Source organism: Physella acuta, unplaced genomic scaffold (genome assembly GCF_028476545.2).
Source record: "Physella acuta isolate Inbredline_101_S28 unplaced genomic scaffold, ASM2847654v3 ptg000094l, whole genome shotgun sequence".
In the NCBI taxonomy this organism is placed as follows: domain Eukaryota; kingdom Metazoa; phylum Mollusca; class Gastropoda; family Physidae; genus Physella; species Physella acuta.
In genome coordinates, this window is record NW_026731614.1 from 697127 (window position 1) to 715564 (window position 18438).

The 18438-nt window shown below is 32.4% G+C and overlaps 2 protein-coding genes across 2 annotated transcripts; both read left to right on the forward strand.

Annotated features, from left to right (window-relative positions):
* Positions 1–10774: 10774 nt before the first annotated feature.
* LOC131929460 (uncharacterized) lies at positions 10775–14547 on the forward strand. Its single transcript, XM_059285692.1, has 6 exons — positions 10775–11251; positions 11342–11468; positions 11592–11766; positions 12251–12440; positions 12724–12844; positions 14057–14547. The coding sequence occupies exons 1-6, from the start codon at positions 10775–10777 to the stop codon at positions 14545–14547; spliced, it is 1581 nt and encodes a 526-aa protein (XP_059141675.1).
* Positions 14548–14667: 120 nt separating this feature from the next.
* Positions 14668–16527, forward strand: LOC131929061 (trichohyalin). The gene is made up of 5 exons (XM_059285256.1): positions 14668–14751; positions 14938–15015; positions 15494–15544; positions 15784–15853; positions 16078–16527. The coding sequence occupies exons 2-5, from the start codon at positions 14976–14978 to the stop codon at positions 16487–16489; spliced, it is 573 nt and encodes a 190-aa protein (XP_059141239.1). The 5' UTR covers positions 14668–14751; positions 14938–14975; the 3' UTR covers positions 16490–16527.
* Positions 16528–18438: the final 1911 nt, after the last annotated feature.

Below are 18438 nucleotides of genomic sequence, written 5' to 3' on the forward strand. Positions count from 1 at the left end.
AGAGTAGCTGTCGTTCCAACACACAACACACACACATACACACAAGCAGGGGACATGTAAGGGACGTAACAGTGTCTATGGAAATAACTATAAAAAAAATATTATCGGCTGTGGGCTCCTGAATGGCTTCTGTCAGTTCTATAGTTTTAGTTAAGATGATATTACTATCATACAGACTTAGAATAAAGATAATTTAACACAATTACATTTCAGTACTATCACAATGGCCCAACAAGTAAACCTTAATTTTCATACACTAGATAGAATGAATTTTACTCACATTACAGGTAAGATTACATTTATGTACACAAATATTACCACATATCTCCATAGTCGCTTACAAGTGATAAACAGATCAATATTGACTAGTAATGTGGATTGATTTTACAATTTATATTAAATGAACTTTACAATGTGTAACAAAGATTTATTGGTAGATGCAAATAAAAATATCAATTAAATTTTATAAAAATGTGAAAATAAATATTTAATAAATGAAGTCTTTGGTAGAAATAGACCCATTTATAAACATACATATATTGTTTATCGGTTCCATGACAAATGATCTCAAGACAAATGATCTCACGGACAAAAGATACCAGGACAAAATATATCACGACAAATGATCTAAGACAAAATATCTCAGACAAAATATCTCACAGCAAAATTTTAATAGTGTATTCGATGAATTTAGTTGAGATATTTTTTCTGAAATATTTTTTTCTGCGATCATTTGTCCTGAGATCATTGGTCCTGTCACCTGTTTATCATTGGCATAGACAACACAGATAGAACTAGTAGCAACATCCCGATGTTCAGCCTACATCATCCATTTCATCCAATTGATATAGCTGGCATAACTCCATGGAGTCAACATTCAGGTATTGGATTTGTTTCTACTAAATATTTGAAGCAAATGATATGTTAATGAGTGTTAAAATAAAATATGTCTCCATATTTAAAAATGTGTGTATTTACACTATAGTAACAGGTCAAACAAATATAGTTTGATTGATTGTATTTTTTTGGTGTGGTTGTGTTGGTTTTAGATACGGGTTGATAAGATTGTTAGACTTAAAGTAAATACCAAAAAGTCATTAGGGTTAATATATTTCTTTTAAAGTGTAAATATAGATTAAATATTAATAAATATTTATGTCTGGTGTACCCACAGCTGACATGTTCCTATCAGGTGACCTAGTACGTGACCTACCACGTGACCTACCACGTGCTGGAAGATTTGAAAGTCGTGACGAATGTGAAGTTCTACTGGACGACATCAAATGTTTACAGTTAACACAAGACTCGTTTTGTGCAGTGTCTCATATCGTGAGAGAAAACAAACATTTGATGAGAGATTTTAAATTAATTGTGGATACACGGACACAAGGAACCAGACAAGAGTATTTTAACCGTTGTAAGCAGCTGTACAAGCTTAAATACGGCTTGTGGATAGAAGATGATGAGGTTTTAAAATTCCAAGTGTTGAGTCAATTTTTGTTTCACCTGAACATTATCCCAGAATCTGTAGCTGAATATCGACGTGCTGATGTTGACCAAGTAAAAGATGATGTTGTAACTCTACACAAGCTGTGGTGTTGGTTGTGCTCCTTCAATGTGCAATGTACACTAGAGCTGGCTGCATATGATGACGTTATTTTATCATTGATCAAGTATATAAGGGATTATAATTATTCGGACTTTCAAGATTGTGTGGTAATTATTCAAATATCACCTCTGTATTTTGTCGTTGTTCAGTAGCATCGCAAAATGGGGTGGGGGGGGGGGGGGGGGGGTGGGGGTAGGTGAGCAGTTTTTTTTATACCGGGTGACGCCTTGTAGGGGTCGACAACAATTTGAAAAGTCGTAAAAGTTCCTGTCAAAAATAAATAAATTAAAATAATAAATCTGTATGGAAGAGCGATGTCTAATTTTTAAAACTACTTGGAGCATGGGGTTTCATTCTTAGTTACAGCACGTATCATACAAGACCTTGTGACGTCACTGTTGTTTACAATTTCGGTGTTTGGTGTTTACAGCATGACTTCTCCATTCACATTTTTGCCAAATGATATTTCCCAAGTTTCCTCCAATGCTAGTCGAATTATTACTAGAAAACTATATAAACAATAGCAAGTTAATGATATTAACGTTTACATTACAATTTTTTTACTGTCACACAAAATATATGCCAGTAAATAAGTACAGCAAACATTAAAAAATATCTTTCATTTTATTTCTACCCTTTTACAGCCCTCTGTTTGGATTATCTACAAAATGCTTAAAGTACCGGATATCCAAACGCAACAGAAACTTCGTGACTTCATAGGAAATTCAAGAAATTCATTTGTAAAAAGTAAATGCATAACTATAACATTTTAAAATTTTGTTTTTGTTAAATAAATAAGCATTTTTGGATTAAAATTAATTATACTACGCTCAACCATCCTCATTGCTAAAAGCGGTGAAACTCGACTTAGAATTGAGTCAATTAGATGGAGAGAAGCAAATGCCTTGCAGATTTAGAAAAGAAATTGCCGAGGGATAAAGACATTTTAAAAAGTTTCAACGAACACGTGACCGACCGCTGTATTTAGTAGCCACTTAAAATGAATTAGGGGGACTGTATACGTCTGACAGTTTCAACGAATTGTAATTTTTATAGGTCCTAGGTGCTTTGACCACAGGTGCTTTGACCATAGGGGTTTGACTATCGGGGGTTTGATCACAGCGGAGCTTTGACCATAGGGGGTTTGACCATAGGGGGTTTACCACAGCGGGGCTTTGACCACAAAGGGGCTTAGATCATAGGGGGTTTGACCACAGCGGGGGTTTGACCACAGAGGGGCTTTGACCACAGGGGGTTTGACCACAGAGGGGCTTTGACCACAGAAGGGGGTTAACCATAATATATAGATTTTAAAATAGATATTATAAATTGTTATTTGATTTAAATTTGCGATACAATTAATACTATTTTATACATGATTCCTGGGAGTCCATTAATAGAAATTAACGTACAAAAATAAGTTAAGAACGATATTTTAGTCTCTACATAAAGGCTGGTGCTACGCCTCATAGAATTTATTTTAAATATAAATCTAAATGGAACATAAATAATGCGACATATAACAAGTTTCACAAATAAAGAATGTAGATGTACTTGAAAATACATAAATAGAAAGGATAACAAAGGATAAAAAACAGGCCAACAGTGTAGTCAAAGAAGTAATAATTGTATGGTTTAGATGACTTGTATTTATATATGATGAATTAACATAGTAGTATATCCTACCGCAATTTAAAATATAATTACACAACTTTTAAAATAAATCATTACAATATATGGACAAAGCGCTTATTATCAAACGCCAGCATTGGACAAACCACCTGTGATCAAAGACTCTATATGAAAAAAAAACCCTGTGTTTAAAGCCGGACACAGCGCTTGTGATCAAACACCCGTTGACAAACCACCTGTGATCAAAGACCTTCTGCTGCGAAAACACCTGTGGTCAAACCCCCTATGTTCAAAGTTCCGTTATGGTCAAAGCCCCGCTATGGTTAAAGCCCTTTAGTCAAACCCCTTATGGTCAAAGCACCTGTGGTCAAAGGTCCGCGCACCTTTTTAAAAACTTTTATAATTTTTTTATGCAATGATACATGTGTAACTGTTAAGTTTAGTACGAGTTACCAGGTGTATGTAGTTCAGTTAATCTACGTTGACCATTTCAATCATGAAATCAACGACAATCTTGTGTACAATTTAGAGGTGAAATATTTGTTTGGAATTACCTGAGGAATACGCGTACATACGATTGTTGACGAAGAAAATGATGAATGAGTGAACTGATTTTCTTTTAAATAAACCGGGGATGATCTCCCCTAAACTATCTCGAATATTGTTATATAACACTACAAGAGATCGAAATCGGTATATAGACATGAATTTTAATCCATTTTCAATTACTTAAACTGATTAAAATAGAATAAATAGAATCTTGTAGGAAAAAAAATTTAAACACCAAATAAACGGCAGAAAATATGTGTATGATACTTCGTATACGAGAAAGTTAAAAAGAATCCATTTCTATCGAGCTTTAAACATGAAAGATACATTTACAAATGTATTGGGTACTCAAAATACTGATTACAAAAATTCGTATGGATTTACCTCATTTCTTGCTCAGATTTAATCAACCAAATCAAAGCTCTTTTTGTCCATTCCCACAGTATAATGTAAATAATTTAAACCTCTAGTCTAGGTCAAAGTTTTTTCTAAAGTAACGACAATTATTGTCTTCAACCCACTGTGGGAACAAGTTGTATTTTATATTTGAATATAACTGTTTTGATGACAAGGTTTGTTTATTGAAATATTTTATTTGTTTACCGTTTAAATAAGAATTGTGCATTTCCTTTTGTTTCAGGAAATACAGTTGCGCTTTATGTCCTTGCTTTGTTGTCAAATGATGATCAAAAAGATGACATCATAGTTGATGATAACATGATTAGAAATGTATATTATGACGTAGAAAAAGAATTTAAGTACATGTTTGACAGGTAAAATAATGTTGCGATTTATTTGTACAGAATCTTTTTTTAAGATCGATTGGAATGATTACATCCTTTTCGAGATCTAGTAGTTATAGCCCATTACGACTATCTGTGATGTTGAAAATCATGTAATTTTTTTTAAATGATCTAATTGTGCTTTTTTAACATTTTGTGGGCTTAAATATTATTTTATGTATCGTTATTCAATCTAGAAGTGATTACGTAATAATTTGGCAGATTTGTTGTGAACTCGGCGTGTGCATTGTGTGAGACGGTGGATGACATGTTATCAACGCTGTACAGCTTGTTTAGAAATAAAGAGATCAGACACGCTGTTATTGGATATTGTTATTATGATTATGATGAGAATCTGATAGACAGGATACTTAGCAAGTGTCAGTCACACACAGATGTGTGTCTAAAACTGTTGACTCTGTTTGCTGACTGTACCTTGTCTTGCTTACAAATAGAGGTTAGAGAGTTTAAACAGTTGCCAATTAATGTTAACATATGCACATAGTGAATGAAATTATGAGATTTAATATTAGAATTGAAAAATACTTTGCTATAGAATACGATGGTTTTATTAGTGCTAAAATGTAGTTCAAACTAAAATAAATAATATTAAATTAGTTTTCTCTCTCTTTTTTTTAAAGCAAGGATTGTGGCGGATAAAACACAAGTTAGTTGCTGACTCTAGAACACAAAGTGTAGATCGTATTGTGGCTTTAAGAGAACGGGTTGCTGAATACAGCCAGGAGTTAGTTCCAGGTGTGTAGTGTAACAACATCGAGCGAGATTTCTGTGTTAACTAAACAACGGGTAGTGTTGTTTCGAAAATTTGATTTGCTTTTTTATCACTTTAAAAGATAAAAGTCTTAATTAATTAATAAAGAATAATTTTAATGTAGTTAACTAACTGCGTGTTAAAAATGTTTTACGATGTATATATAAAAATAAAGTTTACGTTTCATGTCTTACGGCCAACACAATAAAGCTAATCTGTTTCCGGATCTCGACATATAAAGGCTCTAAGCCCAGTCGCCTTAACTTTGACCTAATGTAATACAGGTTACCACCAGAGCTGGATGGACTTAAAAACGGGTGTAGGCTTGAATCCGCGATACCAAATTAAGATCTTAGGGTAAAAGTCGTTCAGGTTTATATTTACGAGAGTTTAATGCATTTAACATTACATAATAAAGTATATAGGCAACTACATTTTACATCAATGTAGTCAATTAAAACAAAATGTATTGCATTACAGTCATATAATCAATACGTCGAAAATTTAATATAGTAGAAAAAAACGTATATTTTGTAGGCCGAACTGCTATGTTTCTATCCGGATGCCTAGTCGCCGACTGAATATGTTGCTGACTCGGGCACTAGCCAATAAGGCCGTTGTTGTCCAGAACTGGACAGGAGACTTTCTTAGTTTCTGCCGTTCTTTAGTTGAATAAACTCATGTTCTACCGAGCGAGTCTTCCCCTGAACGCTTGTAAATCTAAGAGAGAGAGAGAGAGAGAGAGAGAGAGAGAGAGAGAGAGAGGGTATCTAACCTGTCCGTATTTATACCTACCTCCTACCCCCTTAAATATTGTCACCGGATAAAGAGACCAAAATTTGTGAGCTGACAAATTATCCCCCCCCCCTGGCGCTAACAGCCATGGCCGCTGGTCAGCATAAAGCTACTAATGTTTTGTCAGTTCCTGTGTACCGCCCATCTATTTATCTGTCCATTTCACTGCACTCGTAATTATATCTAATACATAACTATTGAAGTTTCCCGAAAGTATGTGTGGAATTAAGCACCCTAATATGCATATATTACATCATATATATATATATATATATATATATATATATATATATATACATATATATATATATATATATATATATATATATATATATATATATATATATATATATATATATATATATATATATATATATATATACCGTTTGAGATAATTCTGAATAACTGTATCATTTCCATTTCAAATTTGTAACGTAATTTGTCATTTGTACAACTGATTCAGCCAGTTAGCTTAATTATAATTTGCTAGTAATATGTAGACTATAATTTTAATATCGTACATTAAGTTACATTTGTTTTTCACTTCACAGATTTCTTTCAAACAAACAAACGAATCGAATTAAATCCTTTTAAAACTTTACTAGCAGAACTTCAGTTAGATGAACCACACGTTGCAAACTGGTTAGAAAATGTAAAGTTGTATCCTTACGTTTGTGTTGGCTATGAGCTGGTTGTGAAATGTATTTTAAGTTTTAAAAAACGCCCTGCAACTGAAGTTTTAAAGACTATCAAAGAGCTACATTCATACCTCAGATATGATTTACTAGATGTGTACACGGAAATGTTTGGAGAATTTCTGACAGATGTCAAGTTTTTTAAAGAAATTTGGAGAAAATATTATTTAATATTAAAGTCAATCGGACAAGAACACTACGAAGATTCTATCGACCAACAAGAAAACGTGGACAAAAACTCAAAGGAAATTTTGTTTTACATCAGACAAGTTTGGATTGTGACATCATCATACGGCAAACTTTGTTGTGATCAGCTGATTGCTTATGGCGTTTTAGATGAGATATATTTCAGCTTGAAAGTTGATGACAAAAACAGCATTGTTAAGGTAAATAACTATATTTAAAAGCTGTGAACTGTAATACACAATATGGATACAATCGTCCGGCTGAGTACGCTAATATCAATGTATGGTCGTTTGTTAAATAGGTCAATGTGGGTTACCCACCCACCCACCTAAAATATATTATACGAGCCGACCCGCGGCATATCATACGCCGCTATTTAGTTATTGTTTTTTCTACTTTTCAGTAATTCATAATTTGTGAATTCGACAGTACCAATGCTGCAACTGAAAATATTTCTTTAAAACACTATAAGTAGCTCGTTAAGGACGATAACCCCTCCACCTCCTCCCCCCCCCCCCTCCGTAAAAGTAAACTCCACTTAGTTACCCCCCCCCCCCCCCCCATCCCCCTACGTTTAAAATCGTTTCAAACTAAATTATCTGCCCCTAATAGTCGTCACTATACCCGGCTCTGCTTGTAAACATTTAGCGTGAACCACAGCTCACCAGACCATGTAGGGGTGGGGTGGTAGGGAGCGCGCTTACAGCTTGTTTTCTAGCGTCTCACAGAAGAGAATTATATATATATAAAAATATATAAATATATATATATATATATATATATATATATATATATATATATATATATATATATATATATATATATATAGATTGTACGAGCTGATCCGCGACGTAGTAGGCCTATACGCCGCCATCTAGTTATTTTATTTTCTGCTTATCAGCGATTCATAATTTGTGAATTCAACACTACACCCTCCGGCCCACCCGTCCCTTCCCGCCCAGTGAAAGCAGCAGTTTACAGACAAAGAAACGATCAATCAGAAATTGTTACCTCCCCTTCGTTTCAATTGGTTTAATACTAAACTATCTGCCCCTAATAGCTGTCACTAACCCGGCACTACGATTGTAAACATACGGGGTGAACTATAGCTCACCAGACCATGTGGTGGTGGGGGTGGTGGCTATGCTGCGTGGTGTTTTCTATCGTCTCCATGAAGAGAATTATATATAGAGATATTGCGAATTGAATAGCCAATAATGTTTTATGTAGTAATCGACAATGGTATTTTATAAGCTAATAAATTCTCAAACTTACGGTGACCCGAAAGTTGAATTAATTTCAATAAAGACAACGGAGCCGTTTGGACTATTTAAATAAATACTTATAACAAGAAAGAAAAACATGCGATACTGTAGCTCAAATCAATCTAAACCTTTGTAAGAATTATGACATCGCTTTCATTTTGATCTTTTCAGGCTAAATCTTTCAGCTTTACGTCATCCCTGTACATCATGTATTATCTGGCTTTACACACACAAGTTTTACACAGAGGAGACATTAAAGACCTGCTATTGGAGAAATTGAACGGAGGTGTCTAATATTAATCTTTTATTAACAAGAAACTTAATGACGATATCTTTAGCATTGATTCGTGTAATAAATAATAGCAATAATCCGAATTTAACAATTGACAGTTGCAATTAGGAATATACTGCAAATAATATGAAATGTTTTATAAAGAAAGGACATGAATGGTCTGATTGTGAAGAAATTTAACAGAGACAAGTTCATCTATTGTGATGGTGCTTTATATTAATCTTTTATTAGCAGGAAACTTCTAAACATGAGAAAATCAATTCGTTAAACAACAATACAATTTTTCTTTCAGTTTTGTCAATAGATGCAAGTGGTGTCATAGTACGTTGTGTTGTCCTCATGTCACAGTCTGAGGATAACACGGATTTACCTTGGTTTTGGTCGATCCATATTTTTGACTTGCTACGCCGTGACACAAACTTCACGTACTTACCTTTTATCTCAGTGTCACGTTTTCGCAACAAGAGCAGGTATGTTATAGTGACCCTGTGATTATTTTAAAGTGATTTAATTAGTAAAATTATGTAAAATTGGAAATATATTTTTTATCCTTTATCTAATTAATTTTAGAAATACTCTATATGAAGTAGTGTTAGGCTCTGCAGATGTTTAAATAGTTATTGAAACATGTAATGCATTATAGGTTAAAGATAGAAGATGATTGGACATTCTCAAACATGTAGTTATTTTACCAGAATTTAATCATGTAACCCATAATACTATTGTAATAAATTTGTAAACGGTTTTCAAAGTTAGTTTTAACACTAATTAAATAAATGTTGTACAAGATACATTAGCTTTAGTTTTATTTTATTGTTTTAGATAAAATTGTCTCATTTTGTTCAGGGGTTATCTCAGACCTTTATCTCCGGTAAAGGGCGGGGGGGGGGGTTAAACTTTCCGGCTGGGGTCGGGGAGAGAGACGATGGCTGGTTGAAGAATAAATTTTCTTGTATAAGTTATTATTTATTTGTTTCATTTTGTCCGTAAAGATGCATGAAATAAACTCAAATTAATCTTTATTATCTTAGCTTCCACGAGTTTTAGGTCATAGAAAATCTGTTGCAATATATGCTAACATTTTAGTCCTTAAACTTTGTATTTTTTAATAACTCAATTAACTTTTTTATCTCACATGAATGACAGTAATGTTGTAACCTTTTTTATGAACAGGCGCTTAGGAATTCTACGACTTGCACACATGTCAAGTAGGTTACCAGGCTATGTAATGCTTGATTTCTTACTAAAGTACATCCAAGAAAATTGGCAGTGGACAGAACATGTACAAGTTATATTAAACCAACTAGATAAGCTGGTGATGACGTCAAACAATAGACACACAATGAAGGTAATTCGCTCATTCTAAAACTGTGTTGTTCCTACACTATATACTACACATTACTTACAAATCATCCATGTATTATCTACAGAAACAAAGACTGTTGTTAACGACACTACAGGAAATAACAGCACACGATGTCAAAGATGAAAGAGAAGCGGCGAAGAAATTAGCGGATACCATTCGAGATATCGGTAAACAAACAGTTCTTCTTTCTCGTATTTGTTAGGTGATTGGTGTCGCGAGACACCTCTGGAGATTTAAGTGTAGGTCTCTAATAAAAAAGAAAAAGAAAACAGAGGAGAAACAACTAGTTGCTCTTCAAGTTCTACAAATATAATATACAGACCTATAGATCCTTTTCGAACCAATCATATCTTTATTGCAATGACTTAGTTTCTTTAACTGGTCATTTTAAAATTATGTAAAAGTGTTTGCATTCATTTTTTAGAATTTTCTGTTATAGAACATAAATGCTCATCGCACTCAACAGGACCGTCTTCAACGTTTATTCTATGTATTTTATTGTACTTGTGGCCAACTGTTTTTGAGAGATGCAGGTCAAATACCTATAGAACAAAATATGCGGACTAAAAAGAAACTCATTATATAAACATATAGTTTCATTGGACAAGAGACACTATTAATAATAACATTTAAGCTTAAAAACATACTGGCTAGTGATTAATGTTTCATAATTTAAATTGTAAAGATAATTAAAACATATTTATTAACATCCTAGCAAAAATATACGTTCATTAAGATGCATCAACTTTACTATTGTTCTATTGTTCTATTTTCGACGAGAAAGGAGAAAAGGAAGACGATGAATACGAGGATGAAGGCAGTGAAAGCGATATGGAAGTTTTAAAAGACCGTGAAGATCATGGTGTTAGAACAGAAACAGAAGAACGATTGAAGAAAAGACTTGAAGAAATGCACGTGCCCTTTTCTAAAGTTAAATATTTATTTTCTGTATGGTACAAAAATGATATAATCAAATCAGCTCTCGCTATTTTAGACGTTACCAGTTTATCAGGTTGTCCAGTAATAGAGGCGGGTACTGGACAGAAAATTGACCAAATTCTAGACAACAGTAAAGAGAGTGCAATACTTTTAACAGAGTTTAGCCGATGGCCTGAAATGGCGAATGTTGTATTAACTCTTGTTGAGAACAGAAATATAGTGCCAGATCTTGTAGATGTTGATGAGAAGATTGACAATGTAATGGAATTGTTTAAACGAGCAAACAGAAAGGGGGAAATCAAAAGAAACAATGTCCTAAAGGACTTGACGTTAAGGACTTCTAAGTTCACGTGCCTTACTGTAAAACAAGTAAGTAATACATTCACTTGAGTCTATTTACTAGTTTACTATTGACTGTTGATAGTTGTAAGTTAAATATGTGTTGTAAACATATTTCAGAGTTTCACATTTCTTCTTTTTCTGGTGAAAATGTTTGACTCACAAGTCGACCAACAATGTTTAAGTGAAGAAGAATTAAAAACTTTGTTACAGAACTGGAGCTCTGATTTATCCAGAACAAACGACGGTATTTTATTGCTAGATATGGGGAAAATAGTTTAGTCTTACTGTCACTACAGTAAAATAAAGTAAAAGTTATTGATATTGTAATCCTATATATTTTGCTTGTCAATGTTGTCATATATCTTAGATCTAGGTCTTGTGATGTTTGTGATCATATCAATGATAACCGACGTCCACCACGGTCAACATTTGTTGGTGTACCAGGACACAATACAAGAGCTGAAACAAAGATTAGTGACGTCATTACATCTTAGTCAAGTTACGTTTCAAGTCTACTGTGGGGAAAACGAGTGCAGACTTGGGTAAATTTAAAACAATAAGTAAACATGCACTTTAGTAATATACAGGGGACGGAGTTCAGTCCACTTTATCATTTGATGTACACAAAATAAACGTAAAGACACTAACGCTGATTAATTGGTCGATGCAATACCTGCGAAAATATTTTGATTTAGTGTGAATACGTGAGTAGTTTTGTGGAACGGCATGGTCCTTGGTGGAAGATACTTTTCTAAAGTCTCACCACATGCATACAATTTAATTTTCTCGACTCAGAGCTACGAGGTGTCTTTACTTCATTTAATAGGTAAAATAAAGCGTCTAATCTGAAGCATACTTTTCGTTTGTCTTCAAATTATGTTGTAAATTATAGCGCCATAATGTAACGTCTGTCGTGCTACATATTCTAATATTCTATCATTATGTCAAAAAAAAAAAAACAAAAAAAAAAACTCTACTGCATTATCTGAATTTTTACATCTTTATCTAAAACATTTCTGTTGACAGTATCTGCAATATTTTACTCCACCTACAAAGACTAAGTCAACAAGAAACGTTTAGAGCAGAATTCCCTGAACATTGTTTGTTTCATCTACAATCTATTTTGTTACAATCATATTGGACAAGACAACAGGAGACAGAGCTAGGTCTGCAAATATTGGCTACTGATACAACTTATATCAAGTACTATATAAAGGTTAGAAAATAAATAAACTCAACATATTAATAAGGCATCAAAAGATAACAGATTTCAATTAGTGAAACAAATCTAGAAAACGGTTATATTTAGTAAGGAAATACACGACAAATAAAACGGCTTACATTAAAAACACATTTTAAAAGGAAGTATTTGTTTTATATTTCAGTCTTTCTTCTAATTATAAATCTTGCAAGCAATTATAATATTAGATATTTCATTAATTAGATCTAAATTTATTTTTAAGATTTTCTAAAATCATTATTTAAAACTGCTATTTCAGGACGAACCTTCCCTTTTCTTTTCACTACATGCGTGTGTAGGGTTTTTAAATGATTCACAATTTACAACACAAGCAAATAACGCAACAAAGCTTTTGGATCTCATAGCTAGTAGTTTACAAGGTAAAATTTTCATTTGTGTGAGATAAATATAGACGTACATATATCATGTCACCATGATAAAATAGATTAAGTCCTAGCGTATTATCTGTTATATATGATGAACAGAGGCTGTAATATTGTGAGGTAAAAATTTTTATGAACGTACTAATTTAGGGAGAAGTTTAGTATAAACTCTAATCGTGGTTTAGCTCCCTTTACTTATTCTTGAGTATTGTGTTAATATTACGTTAAATATTGACAGTCTTAATATATTTTATTTAAATATTTGATACGAGACATTTTGCACACTCTTTAATATGTGGATTACGAGTTTGATAGTTCAGACTATTTAGACACAAAACGTTTAGAAAAAAATTACTTGTCTTAATATAAAGGACAGTCAACAAAATTTAAAAAAAATGCGCTAAAAACGAGATAAATTATAAAATCCGGAGCGAGGCGGGGTCGTTTAGTTTCATTTTACATTGTTGGCCTTATGATTCACGTCAAGATCTAGAGTTTTACATTAAGCAATCGAAATTTCGGATATCATTATTGACTTCGCTATCTTTTTAAACACAGTTAATAACTGCAGGATAAAACAATGCCGGTCAAGATAATGATGTTGATTGAGTCTGATCTACCATAAAGCAAATAACTTACCAAATTAAATATAGTATGCAAGATCTATATATAGTACATAAAAAGTAATAGCTTGAGGAAATACAGAGATTTACCCACCTCGAACATGTTTTTAACACATGAGTATTGACACAGACATATATATAATAGGAGATATACAACAACAGTGTAAGAGTGCGTGGACAAGACAATAGCGGTTTTTATTTTAAAAGTAAATTCAGAATTTTTAATGGAACAAGACCAAAAAAAAAACACAAGATAATGAATAAAAAAAACCATTTTATAAACAACAAAAAATGCCTAGAATAATACTAGATCCGCTGTATCGAATAATCTTTGATAAGAACAGCATAAATCAACCCATTCGGACACACGATCTCTATATAAATATCAGTTTTACAATACATATTTCATTGAATTTACTTTCTGTTTCATCATAATTTGTGAATTCCACACTACCAACGCTGCGACGGAAATTTTTTTGCTTTAAAACACTATAAGTAGCTAGTAAAGGACGACTATCACACCCCACTATCACACCCCACTATCCTCCCCCCCCCCCCCCCCCCTGTGTGTAATGTTTTCCAACAGCTGAACTAGGCCCCCAAGTTGAACGTAAAAAAACCAGAACAGAGAACTGGAAAGACGAAGAAAAAAACGAACTTCTCTCACTGATAGAGAGACACAAGAGAGAGATAGAATGTAAAGGACGAACCAGCGAATGTAAGAAAAAAGTAAAACAAGCCTGGGATGACGTCACACAAGAACATAGAGCAAAATACCCGTCACGTGACCTACAGAAAGTGAAAGAAAAATATCAGAGGATGAAATCTTTGTCTAAACAAGACATGAAAAGGGCAAAGAGAGACCCTCATGGCAGTAGACTTTCTGGTTTTACTAGAAGAATATTTGATATTTGTCCTGAAGATTTTGTAGAATTTAAGGATCTTTTTGAGTCTGAATTAAACACTGGGGATACAACAGAGCCAGATGAAGTTACAGAAGTGGTTGATGGAACAAATAGCGCCAGTTTTCAGCCGTCTTCCAGCCTTAATAGTGAAGGTAACATTGTGTTGAGATAAAGCTTAAAACATTAGCAAATATATCTATTAAAAATGCTATGTTGATATATCCTTGACTTTAAAGGATTTAATTTTTGTTGTTAATTTATTAATATAGAGGAAACTATTGATAATGGAATCAAGCTCTAGATTTAAATTGTGTGTATTTAGGTGTCAATTTACCTGCAAATGTATCCGAAGAAGAAAGGGATGCAGTAGAATATGGTATGTCTATTTATTTATTTATGTATTTTATATAATTATAGTATAAATTGTTTAGAAATATTTATAGAGACATATAATCGTTAATACGTAATTAAAGAAAATGTTTTCATTCCTGTTTTTAGACAAATATGCCCGTTGAAGCGTATAATTGAAGAACATGTTTTTAGTCCTCGCTATTCTCAACAGGTCACCATGAATCGACGGAACGTCACAGTGAAGACAACATGGATAATGATGTAACATCTTCAAACTTGCAAGTTGAAGGTAAAACTATATCCGAAATTGATTAATGAAATATTTTAAAACGATAAATATGTAGAGCTCATCATAAGGCGTTATTGAACTTAAGCCCAAAATAATTTCTTAAAATATATTTATAAGTATAAACGTATAGATCTAAAATGTTTTTTGGATAACAAGATACCTTGATTTATTAAAACGTTACAAGTTTATACAGTATATAAAATATCATACCCTACACGGCATACATTATGCCCTTGCCAATATTCACACGCCCTAGCCAACATTAACTTGCCCTAAATAAAATCCATATGCCATAGCTTACATTCCCTTATGCCTTAGTCAACTTTACCTAAGTCCCAGCAAATATCATCTATGCACTAATCGACATCCTCTTTACCCTACCTTGGTTAGCCCAACGCACTTGTTTCACTTTATGTATATACTATATACAATACAAATTTATTCTGGTTTCTAATTATCGCCTTTGCATGTACTTCAGTTACAGCAAATTTCAACGAGAATCGAGAGCTTACCCAGCAACTGTTTTACGGTAAGTATGTTATTATATCTAGTATTCACAAAATGTATTAAGAAATGACTTGTGTGAGGTACTAGCACCATCCGCTTAGCTGTTATATTGTTGAATTAACGTGTTGTTGTTGGATGACAGATAAATTACACCACTGTCTGAAATAGTGGAGACATTTTGTTAGACCCACTAGGTCGGTTTTTTTCATGTTGATACAAAAAGAACGATACACTAATGGACCTACATTTTTTCACACACAGGTACAGATGTCCAAGCTCAAGAAGAAGCCACAGACAAAATCCAAAACCAGAACATCGAGATGGAGCCTCAGTAATTTAATTTTAATTTTCATGTGGGATAATATTTAGATCTGTCAGACAGTTGATACTTTACATTACTGGTTCCCACTCACTGAGACGAGACTTAAGGGTGGCGTGACAGGTTTTCTTAGGGGTCACCAACTCATTAATTGATCTAAAATTAGTGCTTTAGACCGTTTAATTTTATTTTATTATAAATTCAAATAAACTTTTTATTTTTTCGAACACTAACAGGCCTCAGATAGAGGATTTCGATGACACAGAAAGGAAAAGAAATTCTCATCCATCTACACAGGTTACACACGGATGTAGAAACTTAAATAAAAGACGACGGTTTGGTGAGATTTATGAACTGGAAGTAGAAGAACGGAAAATGAGACTGGAAATACACAAGCTTTTGATGAGAGAGAAAGAAGAGAAACTAAAGCAAAGAACAGAGAAACATGATTTGGAAATACAACTAAAGAAACAAAAACACGAACAGAGAATGAGAGAAAGAGAAGAGAAATTAAGAATGGAGATAGAAAGACATGTACTAGAGCAGAGACTTTTAGAACAGAAGCTCCACAAGGAAGAAAGTAAAGGGATGTTGACATCAAGCCACGAGATACTGGATGTAGCAGGACTCAGCTATACACAACTGTAAGTCAAGGCGTGTTTGTGTTTATGGGTGTTTTGTTTGGCAACCTTTGACTGTTACATTTCAAAAACTGACATCTCTAATTTTATATAATTACCTGTTCATATGCTATTACTTTCGATTGAGACGCTTATTTTAAATCTTTAAAGAGGTCGATCGAACTCTTTATACATCCAGAGAAAAATTGTTTTATCTCTAACAGTACAATGTAAAAATATTTAAAAGTCTATAGAATATTAGTCAATTTTTAATTTGCCCGACTGTTATTTCGTATTATAATGAATTAAAATATTACATTAAATGAATTTATGTTTAAATGTTTTTATTATTTCTGCTATCTATTAAATTAGTTATTTTACCTAATGTCAAAGTAAGATTTTATCTCATACATTTTCTGTGGAAAAGTATAGTAATTTAGATGTTAATAATGCAATGTAAAACTTTGCTGAAAAATAATTTATAAATGTTTTCTGCAAAAATGCTTCAAATAATAAATTTTGTGTATTATATGAATTGATATAAGTTCTAGAAATATGTTTAGTGGTGATAATATAATAATAATTTATTAATTGTTTAATTATCTTTTATTCATAATTTTAATGTGTGTTTTTTTTTTAAAATTGTTTTAGTTATCTTTGATTCATCGTAGAATTGATTTCGATTGCAATATCTTTCAAAGAGCAAAAATTGTTTTGGAAAACTATTTATTTCCTTTATTTAAATCATGCATTTAAAATGTTAAAAACATATTATTATTCATATCTAATACAGAGGCCACGATTGTTAAATTGTATCGCTAAAGGTAGACCTACTGTTAAAAAAATATTGTTTTGGTTTTAAAAAAATTGAATTTTTATTACTTCTATTATTGTTATGACCATAGAGTAACAAATACATATGTAACAATTTAATTACTTATTATATAAAAAAGTAAAAAAAAACTAGTTCTACTTCGCAAACTATTATTTGAATTGCCTGTGAAAGAAGTCATGCAAGGGACATTATCCCGATAACTGCGATAAGTACCAATTATTCAATTTTAAAAGTAAACTCATAGTTTATTATTTTGAAAAAATAAAAAAAAATAATAGAATATTTGTTTATAATGGCAACAATAGTAGGCATGTAGGTCTTTTCTCACTTTGGTTATTACTAAATTGCAAAAAAAAAAAAAAGCTTTTTCTACAATGAACTATTAAAAAATTAATCTTAGATAATTGTCGGCGTGGTGTAAAGTGTGGACACGATTTCACTAGATGTGTTATTGAGAATAATTGGGGATGTTTATTTTCAAATGTGTCAAAAAATAATTATTCTGACTACTTAATTTTCATGCTAGTATTTATTTACCGCAGTATAAGGCGATATAATAGTTTAGGTTTTGCCAATGCTCAAATCGGAATACATTTGTTGAATTGTAACATTCCTCGCTGTTATGTGCTAATGATGATTCTTGTTACTTAATATTTATTTGCAGCTCGGTTAAAATAATTACACATAAACGGAACACATTATAGAGAGGTATTGTACTTGGTTATTTATATTTATAACTAAAACAATTGTTATATGTGAAACAAGTCGTAAAGCTTTTAAATTGTAGTCCCAGTAACAAGTAAGAAAATAAATGTTTAAAAATTCTTATTGCAAACAAGTTTATTTTTATAATAATACCGAACACATGTAAAATAACTAATGAAACTTATTTTTCTGTTAATAACACGCTAGCAACAATTTTCAATTAAACAAGATCTTTACAAGACAATGCATCTTTAATAAACGTTTTGTTCTCGGTTTCATCAAAGTTTAAGCAAGCAATTAATAGTATTGATTTATCAGTGCTACAACTGAAGATTGTGATTTAACACATTAAAGTTGGATAGGTGACAACATGTATACCGTATAATTTTAAAAACATTTTATGACTGTATTGACAAAAACGTATAGACTTGTCTTAT